We start from the raw sequence: 14,200 nt of genomic DNA on the forward strand, positions 1-14,200 counted from the left end.
AATATAACAAATGAGAAAATATAACAAATGAGAAAATATAAAAAATGAGAAAATATAACAAATGAGAAAATATAACAAATGAGAAAATATAACAAATGAGAAAATATAACAAATGAGAAAATATAACAAATGAGAAAATATAACAAATGAGAAAATATAACAAATGAGAAAATATAACAAATGAGAAAATATAACAAATGAGAAAATATAACAAATGAGAAAATATAACAAATGAGAAAATATAACAAATGAGAAAATATAACAAATGAGAAAATATAAAAAACAAAAGGTGAAAACAAAATAAGAAAATAAGATTAATCACTACATATATTACACATCTTTCCATAAAGTACCTTCTCAGATCATTTATTATGGATCCCCGAATGGGTTTTATTTTATATATGTCAGGCAGCTGGTTAATTTAGGTATTGGCAATATAATTTAAGGACCTTACTCCAAATTTAGTAGTGTTTATCGGCTCCACATGTATTTTGTTATGTCCTCGTGTATTATAATTATGAATTTATTCTTTAAAAATCAGTATGGTGTTGCTGTGAGTCGTTTTAAACACTATTTAAAGCATTGTATTTGTAACATTTTGAGTGTGTCCAAATACTTGTTCACAAAATCTGGATTATCTCCAATTACAGGAGTTATTTTCAAATAAATTTTTTGACATCTCATCAAAGATGAAGAAGAATATGGAAGTCTGGGCATTTACGGGGCTGCTAATATAAGAGTTTCTGCTTAATAAAAAAGCTTCTTTACATCTCACCAATAGATGTCTCTAGTGAAGTTCTAGTCATTCAAGAACAAGGTTTCTAAATTGGTTCATATATATATATAACTTCCAAGAAATTGAATAGTGTGGTTGTCAATAATGGGTAGAATTGGTGAATGTTACACGTGTGATCACTTAAACCAGCCTATGACGGTCGTCAGCCCCGTAAATGCCCAGACTTCCATATTCTTCTTCATCTTTGATGAGATGTCAAAAAATAATTGTATTTGTAATCTCATAAATTGTTAGAGTGTCAAAAGGTATTATGTTAGTTTTTTTGAATAATGAAAGCATTAACTTTGTGGATCATATTGATATATTATTTCGAGAAATAAAAATACTTTGTGTTTTGATCCACTCACATTTTTATTAACCAACTAGTTTCGGCAACAACCTGTTGCTCTCTTCAGGGTTTAATTTATGACTGTCATAAATTAAACCCTGAAGAGGGCAACAAACAGGTTGTTGCCGAAACTAGTTGGTTAGTAAAAATGTGAGTGGATCAAAACACAAAGTATTTTTATTACTCGAAATAATATATTATGTTAGTGCTCAAATAAATGTCTTTTACATGAATTTTTGTATCGGCGCCGCGCTTAAAAGTTCATGTGGCTCCTGAGCCACACTTTGATGACCTGTACATACATGGTGTACCGACATACTTTAGTGATCATATTATGATAGCCACATTTGGAGAATGTCCAAACATACCCCTAAGGGATGTTTTGTGCATGTGAGTACCACGTAAATGTTTAAAACGGTCGTTTCCATTCTGTTTTTCAAGTGCCTTCCCCAAAGTCTACTAGAATACTTAGGTTTGAAAAACTGAGGGTCACGTATAAAATTGTGTATGTTCAAGGCTTGCATATTTAAATTTTTTAGCTCAAGGCTTGCAAACTTTGCATCCCCAAGTGCCTTGGCTATTCTCATTTCGATATCTCAGCATGGTTGAAGAATGATAATTAGGGCGTCTGGTTATATAAAGACCTTAGAACTATCATTACCTGTATTAATTAATATCTTACATTTTGTTGACATCTCAACATAGACGAAGAACATGGAAGTCTGGGAATTTACAGAGATCATGACCTGTCATAGGCTGGTTGTGGTCTCAAATATACGAAATCAGTGGCCAACCGGCTGCGTGAGAAGCCGGACGTGTTGTCGGGGCAGATTTTTCAAAAATAATGAACATACGTGTATTGGAATTAGGTGAATACATATTTCTTGTCATTTTAAATCCTTACTTTTCAATAACTCTTGTCTTTGCAAAATTATAAATATATGTATATATATATATATATATATATATATATATATATATATATATATATATATATATATATATATATATATATATATATATATATATATATATTTATATATATAAATATATACATATATATATATAAATATATATACATATATAAATATTTATATATATATATATATATATATATATATATATATATATATATATATATATATATATATATATATATATATATATATATATATATATATATATATATATATATATATATATATATATATATATATATATATATATATATATATATATATATATATATATATATATATGTTTATATTTATATATATATTTATATATATATATATATATATATATATATAGATATATATATATATATATATATATATATATATATATATATATATATGTATATGTAGCGGGCTACTGATGATCCCGTCTTAGAAAAGTGTGTTGAGATGGTTTGGGCATGTGGATCGAACGAATGAAGAAATAATAGTAAAACAAATTCAAGAGGCGAATGTTGTTGGTCATAGAAACAATGAAAGACCGAGGAAAACCTAGCATGATGAAGTGTTTCAAATACTTGGACGTGATCAGGTCAGTAGTCGAAATAATCGGCGGGTATGTACGAGGAGCTGCATGAATGTGGAATAGGCGAAGATTGTTCTCAAAGACTCATTGCTGTGACGTTTTTATTACTCTGCCTACCCCTTTGGAAAGCAGCGTGACGGATAGTTGGTTTTTTAGTTAAATTTAAATTTAAAACTTGTTACCATATGAGTGAGTTTCAATCGTGAGTATTCCGATCGATTGATAGGTTTTGCCACGTGTAATGCTATAGACATTGCTTTGTTCAAATTTTTACGCGTGGGTGGCAAGCGAAATCTGCATATTTTCACCAACGTTGTCGTATTGTTCGGCTTAAACGATGCGAATTAAATTATTATCGATGGAATTTTATACAAATACGACAGTACTTTAAGTGTGTAAATTTTTTTTGTTTACAACACTGGGCTTGTTAACATAGGAGATATTTATATATTGATGATAGTAACATAATTTCGTCCGCCTCCGCAGTGTAACGGTCAGCACGCTCGGCTACCGTTCTGGAGGTCCCGGGTTCGATTCCCAAGGGGGGTAAAATAAATATAAGTGAATTTTTCACTGTAATATTTATTCAATATTATTACCCTGGACTGGTACCTGAAGCGGAGGGCTGGTCACCTTTTCTTCATGCGTAAACTATCAAGATAACACTGCGTTTATATGACGCAGTGCCCTATGCACCATTGGGGTGCGGATAAGGGTTTTATTATTATTATTATTATAATTTCATAGTACATTACGTACATACATTTTTTTCATCTGAGATTGTATATGGTATATACATACGTTATATAAAATACTTCACATGGTATATACGTCATATAAAATCTTCATCCTGTTAAACCATTATTTCTCTTCTAAACAACCATTTTTCTGTATCTAATATGTTTGAATCCAATAAAAGAGCAGCTCGTTGCGTTTTGCTTTACGAAATTAAGGGTATATTTTTTTTCAGCCCTCTTGGAAAACTCGATAGGGGTGGCCGGCTGGGGAGTGCGCCTCCCTTGCTTCCTGGGCGGCTCGGAAGGAGCTCATCTTGTCATTTGGTACAAGGAAGGACACAACAAGACCATATATACGTGAGTACAAATATATTTCTCAATATTATTAATATTTCATCATGTTGGAAAAGAAGCAGAGGAAGACCGAGAAAAACATGGCACGATCAGGTATGCCAAATACTTGAAAGTGGTCAGGTTAGGAGTCGTAACAATCGGCGAGTATGTATGAGGAGATGCATGAACGTGGAAGAGGCGAAGAATGTTTGCAAGGACAGAGTGGTGTGGCCCTCTATTCTCTCTGCCTGCCCCTGCGGGGAAGCGGCGTGATGGTTAGTTAGTTAGTTAGTTTTTTTTAATAATATTTAAAACATTTACTTTGTGGTTAGTCATTTTTACTTATTTATTTTTTTACAAATTTTTTAATAATATTTGTATATAGCCACTCACCGATACTCACTTCTGTGAGTGGTTATATACTAATATTATTAACATTTTTGTAAAAAAAAATAAGTATATATATTTCATTAAATTCTATCCATAAAAAATACAGGAAAACCCCATTCATTCGTCTCATTTTTTTAATATAGATTTGGCGTTTTTGTAGAACTCTGTTTCAATTTATGTATTAAATGTCCGCCTCCGTAGTGTAATGGTCAGGACGCTCGGCTACCGTTCTGGAGGTCCCGGGTTCGATTCCCAAGGGGGGTCAAATAAATAAATAGTGATTTTTTCACTGTAATATTTATTCAATATTACCTTGGACTGGTTACCTGAAGTGGAGGGCTGATCACCTTTCCTTCATTCGTAAACGATCAAGATAACACTGCATTTGTATGAAGCAGTGCCCTATGCACCATTGGGGTGCGGATAAGGGTTTTAATAAAAAATAATAATTAAATATTAAATGAGACGCTGATTTCTTATAGTCCATTAAGTTGTATTTTTTTGTAATAAACACACAAAAAATAAATTCGTTCTAAAATGCTTTGATTAGGCAAAACAATTGTCACAAAATTTATTTTTTGTGTTTTTTACACATTTGAACATGAAGAACCTGTTAATGGAATTTTATTTTTTAAATTTTATACTTTATTTATTTAGAAATTTGACAGAACATTAACATAAATACATTTACAATAATGAATAAAAAATAAAATATGTAATAGTAACATTCCAATTACTAAATTTCACAAATCGCTCACTCCTTTCAAGAACGTCATAAATCAAAAAACTTGATTTTTCAGGAGAACGTTCTTAAAGTTTAAAAATATAATACAATGCATCAAAAAAAATACCAAGCCACTTATTGAACTTTCAATATGCAACAGATCTTTTTAGGTAAAACCTTAATGTTTATTCTACATTCGAAAAATATTTAGTGTATTTAAAAAAATAATTAAATAATACCTCTTCTTCTAAATGCAAAAAAAAAACACTTTCTGCCCTGTATCGGGTAAATATTAAGTTAAAATATGCCTCTTTTGCTGGGATGTAGTACATTTTCTGGGCATTCCGAAATCATGCACAACTGAAAATTGACAATTTTTTATTTATGACGTTCTTGAAAGGAGTGAGCAAAATGTTAAATGAGTTAAAAGTAAACAGCAATAATAAAATATAGCAAAAGTTAAGAAGATTACTAGGCAGACTTAATTTAGGGCTAAAGTAAAAATCCTTCCGTGTTTTTGTGACTTCCATGTTCTTCTTCATCTTTGATGAGATGTCAAAAAACAATTAATTATTAATGAAGTACTTTGTAAATTTAAATTGTATATGATGAAATAAATAAATAAATTTCCTATTGAAATTTCAACCCTAACGTTGTAGTTCATATATTATTTGCAGAGTTGAATACTGCATATAACTTTACTATTATTAATACGTTACATATGTTTTGAAATCTTTTTCTTTATACACTGCAACTCGCGGTAAGTTCTGATCTCAGTTTACAAAGTTTGCATGAATTTCAAAAGCTTGCGAGTGCATTGGATCGCCTAAACTACGTTACCGGATGTAACGTTATCTCAGAACTGGTGAAACTTTACGAAATCTTAATAATTCTGAACAAACAAGACGTATGTTTCCACTACGCTAACTGCACACGACTTACAAAAGAAAATACGTGTGAGTTGGGTTATGCCAGACTCAGACAGCGAAATATATGATAATATTACTATTTATTTATACATACATATTTTTATGTGTATATATATATATATATATATATATATATATATATATATATATATATATATATATATATATATATATATATATATATATATATATATATATTTATATATATATATATAATTCTAATGTGTTCTAAGAAGAATACATTTTTCAGATGCAAATATATTTATTTTAAAAGAAAATACTAACCTGAATAGAATTTTAAAAAGTACTTTGTTTTTTAACTGTTTTATTTTCATAGGTCAATAGTATATTTTCGGCTTAGCAAATAAAATTTTTTTCAGCATCGGTTATTGAATGTGCGTTGTAGAAAGTTTTCTTTCAAAGAGTGTGCACGCTTCTGGAGATGCAGGTACAGGCAGCGGCTCCTTTTCATCAATATCGACCTCTCCTGCTATCGGTTACACAAGCTTTCGATAGTTTCTATCCCATACGTTGCCGTTGAATGTATGGAAATTGGAAATAATGTGAAAAAAAACAGACAAAATGTATCAAATATTCGATAAATGCGGTAAATGGTGATAGAGAATCGAAACGATCGATGCGGTTTAGTTTAGTATAAAAATTAAGTCGGGATAGAAGAAATAAACAACAGTATTTATATATATATATATATATATATATATATATATATATATATATATATATATATATATATATATATATAAATACTGTCGTTTATTTCTTCTATCTCTACTCTATAAATACTCGTTTATATAAAAGTCCTCATTACCGAGGGTTGTGACCCTTAACGAAGCCATGACTCTATGCCTCTATAATGCAGTCTTAGCTTATGGAAGACCGCTTATCAAATTGGGTAGGTACGTCATAGACTATCTTTTGGTAATAGAAAGTCTTATTCTCCGTGTTATTCCTCATCACTGAGGGTTGTGTCCCTTGTGGAAGCAATGACTCTTCTCCAGTTATCCCTTTACTGCGCTGCACGTAGCGCTCCAACCACCGAGGTGCCTGCTGCTGCCTTAACTCAATCGGTCTGAGGGGATCTTCCTCTCAACATTACAGGTACAGACATTAGCCAGATTCAGTGTAGATCCTGGCGAATAGACTCGTTGGCGCGTCTAGCTGGTCATGGAATTCGGAGCATGCGCCTCCAACACCCCATTTCGAAACCGTCAATTTATTATTAAATTTAACTCCTTTCTTTATATATTAGATCTTAAATAAGCTATGCAGGAACATGCGAGGGAGAGATCAGACGTCTTATCGCCATTGCCAAAAGTGCCATGACTAAGCTAGACAAAATCTGAAAAGACCGGGGTGTGAGTAACAGCGACAAGAGCTAAAGCTTGTCAGGAGTTTGGTCCATTCCATTTTACCCTATGCTGCTGAAACATGGACCATAAAAGTAGCAGAAAGGAGAAAAATTGACTCATTTGAAATGTGGTGTTTGAGACAAATACTCTGCATCCCATGGACAGCTAGACGCACCAACAAGTCCATTCGTCGGGAGTTGCTTTTGGATGGTTTGACTCTGGCCAGTGTCTGTGCACGACGGATTCTTCAAGTCTTGTCGCTAAACACGTGTCATAATGGATTTTAAGAAAAAGTGGTGTTTACCAAGTAAAACTTAAATTAAAAATTTATATTTGATACCACAAAGTGATTGCCGAATCAATCAATGAGAATGTTTTGTATTTTTACTGTTGTTGATACTTAACTTATCTTTCACTTGTTTTTTTCAGGTGGGACAATCGACCTCCATTAAAGCACGCTAGTCACTGGTCTGCGCCTATGTTGGGTGGAAGAGCCCATTTCTCTCCACCCAATACCCTGGTCTTCACAACCTTAAGGTAATATATATATATATATATATATATATATATATATATATATATATATATATATATATATATATATATATATATATATATATATATATATATATATATATATATATATATATATATATATATATATATATATATATATATATATATATATATATATATATATATATATATATATATATATATATATATATATATATATATATTATATATATATATATATATATATATATATATATATATATATATATATATATATATATATATATATATATATATATATATATATATATATATATATATATATATATAATATATATATATATATATATATATATATATATATATATATATATATATATATATATATATATATATATATTTATATATATATATATATATATATATATATATATATATATATATATATATATATATATATATATATATATATATATATATATATATATATATTTATATATATATATATATATATATATATATATATATATATATATATATATATATATATATATATTTATATATATATACATATATACATATATATATATATATATATATATATATATATATATATATATATATATATATATATATATATATATATATATATATATTTATATATATATATATATATATATATATATATATACATATATATATATATATATATATATTATATATATATATATATATATATATATATATATATATATATATATATATATATATATATATATATATATATATATATATATATGTAATAAAATAACTAGGTACCTACCTATACATTTTATTAAGTACTTACAAATAGTACCTACACAAAACAGTTCCAGCTCAGAATAAAACAAAAAACTTCCGATAATATTATTAACTGTCAGAATCAGATAGATAGATAGATAGATAGATATAAAAATTATTATAAAGATAAATTAAGAATAAACTTTAATTATAAACTTTAATTACAAAGCAACACATTGTTTATTTTATTATTATACACCCACTTTACATATTATTTACACTTAATTTTCAAAAGGAAAATATTACCACGTTATAAAACGACAATTTTGTTAATCAAAAATAAAGAAACAAAATAATAAAAAAATGGATACTGCTCCTCAAACATTAGAAAACTTACTAGAAAAATTAATACAAAATGCTCAGGTAAGCAAACATCAAAATTTAAAAGATATTTCAGAGAAGTTCATCATTGAAAAATTTACAAGCAAAAATCCTAATGCAAACCAGTGGATGGATATTTTTGAAAAAGAATGTACACGTTTTGAGGTGACAACGGATGAGAAAAAAATTGAAATATTAAGATTGTTTATGGATAAAAGTTGTGAAGATTGGTACAGTTCGATGATGATAAAATTTTCCATGAACTCAGAATGGATAGTATGGAAAAATAACTTTTGTAAAACATTTACAAACAAGGGATGGAACCATGTAATGTTTGCATTATCTTTTAAATATAACGACGGTTCCTTGTTAGACTATGCCATAAGGAAGGAAAAACTTTTGTTGGAGATGAGAAGAACGATCGACATGGGTACCTTAGTAGATCTTATTGTGGCTGGTTTACCAGAATTTATAATTAATAAGATTGATAGAGAAAAATTAGAAGATACAGTCGATTTATTCAATGAAGTAAAAAAACACGAAAACATTGTAAATAAAAAAAGGTTTTCGGATCAAAGAAAACGATTAGAAGATAATCAAAGAAGACGTGGAAATTTAAGAACTAGTGATAAAATTAAAAATAAAAATCATGTGAAAAAAATTTCTACGAAAGATAAAATAAAATATACTCCAGGAAAGAAGAATTTAGAAGTAGATTGTCTAAGCAGGAATCCAGTATTAAAATCGAATGAAAATGCAGATGAACAATTAAAAGTTGTAAATTTGGTTAAATTAGAAGATATTTCAAAAGATCAGAATAAAAATGAAGACATACAAATAACACAGAAACAGTGCTTGAAAAATGAAAATAAAAATAAAGTAGAAAAAACTTCTACGAAAGATAAAATAAAATATACTCCAGGAAAGAAGAATTTAGAAGTAGATTGTCTAAGCAGGAATCCAGTTTTAGAATCGAATAAAAATGCAGATGAACAATTAAAAGTTGTTCATTTGGTTATATTAGAAGATACTTTAAGAGATCTGAATAAAAATGAAGGAATTCAAAAGAAAAAAACAAATGGATTGAGAAAAACTGTGTCTTCTTTAAAAGGGTCAAGAAGAAAAAAAAATACAAAAAAAAAGAAAGAAAAAAAAAGAACGGAAAAAAGAAAAAAAAAAGAAAGAAAAAAAAAACAAGAAAGAAAAAAAAAAAAAGAAAAAAAAGAAGGAAAAAAGGGAAAAAAAAAAAAAACTTTATCATATCACTAAACTTATACCAGTCCATTCACTACAAGAAGATGATCCGGAGGACGAGTGAAAATTTTACTATGAATTTTCATCCCCAAGGGGGGAGATGTAATAAAATAACTAGGTACCTACCTATACATTTTATTAAGTACTTACAAATAGTACCTACACAAAACAGTTCCAGCTCAGAATAAAACAAAAAACTTCCGATAATATTATTAACTGTCAGAATCAGATAGATAGATAGATAGATAGATATAAAAATTATTATAAAGATAAATTAAGAATAAACTTTAATTATAAACTTTAATTACAAAGTAACACATTGTTTATTTTATTATTATACACCCACTTTACATATTATTTACACTTAATTTTCAAAAGGAAAATATTACCACGTTATATATATATATATATATATATATATATATATATATATTTGGCATCTCAATATGGACAAAGGATAAATCGTGGGTGTACTGGAAATAAATGTCAACTCCAAAATAAGCCATTTTCACTTAATGATGCATATTATAAATTTTTTAACGTTCTATAAACTAGCAAAGTAATTTGAAATGTCAAATATACATATGTGGTTTTAAAAGTGAATTCAATTTTAATATTAAAGGCGGATATTTTATTATTATTGCTATAAGCTTTAAATAACTGGGATTATTCAAACAGGGATTTTAGAGTTAACGTTTTTTTGCCAGTATACCAACGATATGTATGTAAGTCTGGATATTACAGGGCTTACGATCCATATAAGAGTGGTTTGAGTGATCCTTTTACACACGTGTAACATTCACCATTATGCCTAGGATTGACAACCACACTTTGCATGATCAGGTACAATCGAGTCAAGATTATATACAGTGTAGACGTAGTAGACCCTAAAAATCAGTTTTTGATTTTAATATTTAAAATACAAAGTAATGACTTGTACCAATAAACCGCGAAATCAATAAATAAAAATTAAATTTGAATTCGTTAAAATAAACAATGAACCTATCTTTTTAGTTTAAAATTTGAAAAATTTGGCTTTCAAAACTTCAATCGTTGCACCGTGATATTTGGCTCTGTTGACTTACGAGTTTGGCTACCAATGACCCAACCCACAATATCCGATCTGTACTCACGTAAATCGACCTAACCTTAACTAACCCATTGACGACTCGTCTCCCAGCTGACCATTCCATACTAACAAGGCAATCAACATGTTCAATTCCAATCCATCTCCGTTAATTCGTACAGTAATTGCATCCAACACCTTTGAACCAAGTCGTCATAAAATTATTGATTCACACAATTTTTTGTGTTTCCAAATACTTGTTCACAAATCGCTCACACCTTTCAACAACATCATTCATACATAAAAAAAAAACAGATTTTTCAGGAGATCGTTATTGAAATTTAAAAATTTAATAAAATGTATTAAAAATAAATATCAAGCCACTTATTGAACTTTTTACTGTGCAACAGATCTTTTTAGGTAAAACCTGAATGTTTTTACTCCATTTGAACAATATTAAGTTTATTAAAAAAATAATTAAACAATACCTTTTCTTCAAAATGCAAAAACAATACTTTCTGCTCTGTAGCGGGTAAATAATAAGTAACAATTATGCCGCTTTTGCTGGGATATACTACATTTTCTGGGCATTCCGAAAACATGCACAACTGATTTTTGATATATGACGTTGTTGAAAGGAGTGAGCTAAATGTGGATTATTTTATTCTCAATATTATTAATATTTTAAGCTTTTATTTTACGATAAGTTATTTTTACTTTAATATTTAAAAAAAATATATTTGCAATATTTTTGTATAACCACTCACCGTGATTATTATGTATGTACATTGGATGTGGTCAGAGAAATCTTTGAATATGTGAAACATGATTCGTTGATCATTCGTTCATTTTATTATGAATTTAATACATAAATCATTTCCAGGGCCGAAGATGCTGGAGTATACAGATGCAGAGTCGATTTTCATAAGAAACCGACCAGAAATACGAGAATATTTCTGAAAGTCATTGGTAAGTATTACAAAAAAAAATGCAATTATTTCAACAATTTTTATTACTTTTTTAATATTTATTATTATTTATGGTTTCAAAAGTTTTTTAAATAATTTTAATTTGTTTTCTAGACTTTCTACTTTTAAAATCATAAAATTAATAACGTAGTTCTCTCCAATAAAGAGACCAAGGTCTTGTGGTTGAAGAGGGACTTACACTTATTATTTATTATTTATGTTTGTTGGTAATATAATTTATCTTAATATATATATATATATATATATATATATATATATATATATATATATATATATATATATATATATATATATATATATAAATATATATATATATATAAATATATATATATATATATATATATATATATATATATATATATATATATATATATATATATATATATATATATATATATATATATATAAATATATATATATATAAATATATATATATATATATATATATATATATATATATATATATATATATATATATATATATATATATATATATATATAAATATATATATATATATATATATATATATATATATAAAATATATATATATATATATATATATATATATATATATATATATATATATATATATATATATATATATATATATATATATATATATATATATATATATATATATATATATATATATATATATATATATATATATATTTATAAATATTTTTTTTTCATTTCTGATGATGGAAGCGTAATGGTAAGCGTGTTAAGCTACCACACTGGAGGTCCCGGGTTCGATTCCCAAGGGAGGGAGTGAAAATAAAAATGATTGATTTTACACTCAAATATTTATTTAATGATACCTAGGACCTGGGCCTGTTTATAAAGAAAAAAATAATTTTGTATTTTTTTCTACCAATATTTTATTTGACCAGTAACCGGGTTTCATCGTTATAGTATCGGTAATTTCAAAACCCGGTAACTGATAAAATAAAACAAAAGTTGACAAAGCTATAAAGATATTTTTTTTATTTTTTTTTGGTTGGTTTTAGGATGTTAAATTGTTTAGGACTCAAAATCTATACAAAATTATCAAACCTTTAAAACTAAATTTAAAAAAACAAATAAATCTCACCCCTGCAAAGACTCCATACTAAGGAAAAAAAAGTATTTTTAATTTTCTTTGTTTATAAAAAAAATTGTAAAACGAACTCCCTCTCTAAACAAAAGTATCTACTTTATTAGAGAGGTAGAAACGTTATATTTAAAATGTTTTGTATATTTACCAACTATTTTGTATTATTTAATTATGTATTTTGTAAAAAAATCAATAAAAAATATGTTAGGAACGATATGCTACAAGGACATTAGATGCAGATAAAGGAAGAATAATGTATATGTGGTTCAACTACCATTGGAGTTATGGGGTTTTCTCTTGAACAGTCCAGGGATTAAGCCTTCTTCCTCTAAAACACTGTTATCATGGGTTCTAGCGACACTTTGCATACCATAAAATAGTGATAAATATAAAGAATTCACCTATGGGTCCGTACACTGAATATACAGCCTATATCACGGCCGTAAACCCCATACTTCTCTCTCGCTGGAGTTTACTATCGTTTTATGGGTGTAACTCTCACAAACCTTGGTTTAGACTCGTAACTCAGAACGGTGAAATCTGTTAAAATAAAAATGTAAGTTTGTATTTGTTCCAAATCTTAAACCTCCTTAACCTATCCGGCTCAAACAGGGGTATTGAAATCCCCCATATATACTATGAATTTTAATCGATAACTTTAGTATTATAAGAGTATTTGATTACCCATTTTTATCGATTGTTGCGCGGTATGATCGATAATCCTGAAATTATCTGGAGCATTGGTCTGTAGGTTCCCGATAGTTACCTAAGACAGCGTCGGCATAGATTGTTTGACATTCCTATATAAAGGACCAACCAGCCGATGGTTATGCCTGTAGAAGAGCTACCGCAATGTTAAACAATATCTCATTGGATATTGATCTGTTCCATGTGTCTGAATGAGTTTTCCGAAACGGGATTCTTCTACACCTTTAGCAATAGTTCTTGCATTTATTTTATTTTAATGT

At 27.7% G+C, this 14,200-nt stretch overlaps 1 protein-coding gene across 2 annotated transcripts in view; it reads left to right on the forward strand.

The window, feature by feature from the left end:
* The window catches only part of LOC148311115 (neural cell adhesion molecule 2-like), a 480,558-nt gene that overhangs the window by 399,264 nt on the left and 67,094 nt on the right, over positions 1-14,200 (forward strand). For both annotated transcript variants that reach the window (XM_088257228.1, XM_088257229.1), the window contains 3 exons: positions 3,637-3,760; positions 7,579-7,686; positions 12,030-12,115. In XM_088257228.1, coding sequence (XP_088113354.1) covers positions 3,637-3,760; positions 7,579-7,686; positions 12,030-12,115 — 318 coding nt within the window. The remainder of the gene's footprint in view (positions 1-3,636; positions 3,761-7,578; positions 7,687-12,029; positions 12,116-14,200) is intronic.

Source organism: Brachycentrus maculatus, unplaced genomic scaffold (genome assembly GCF_059751285.1).
Source record: "Brachycentrus maculatus isolate JH-2025_06_01 unplaced genomic scaffold, ASM5975128v1 h1tg000075l, whole genome shotgun sequence".
NCBI classification, from domain to species: domain Eukaryota; kingdom Metazoa; phylum Arthropoda; class Insecta; order Trichoptera; family Brachycentridae; genus Brachycentrus; species Brachycentrus maculatus.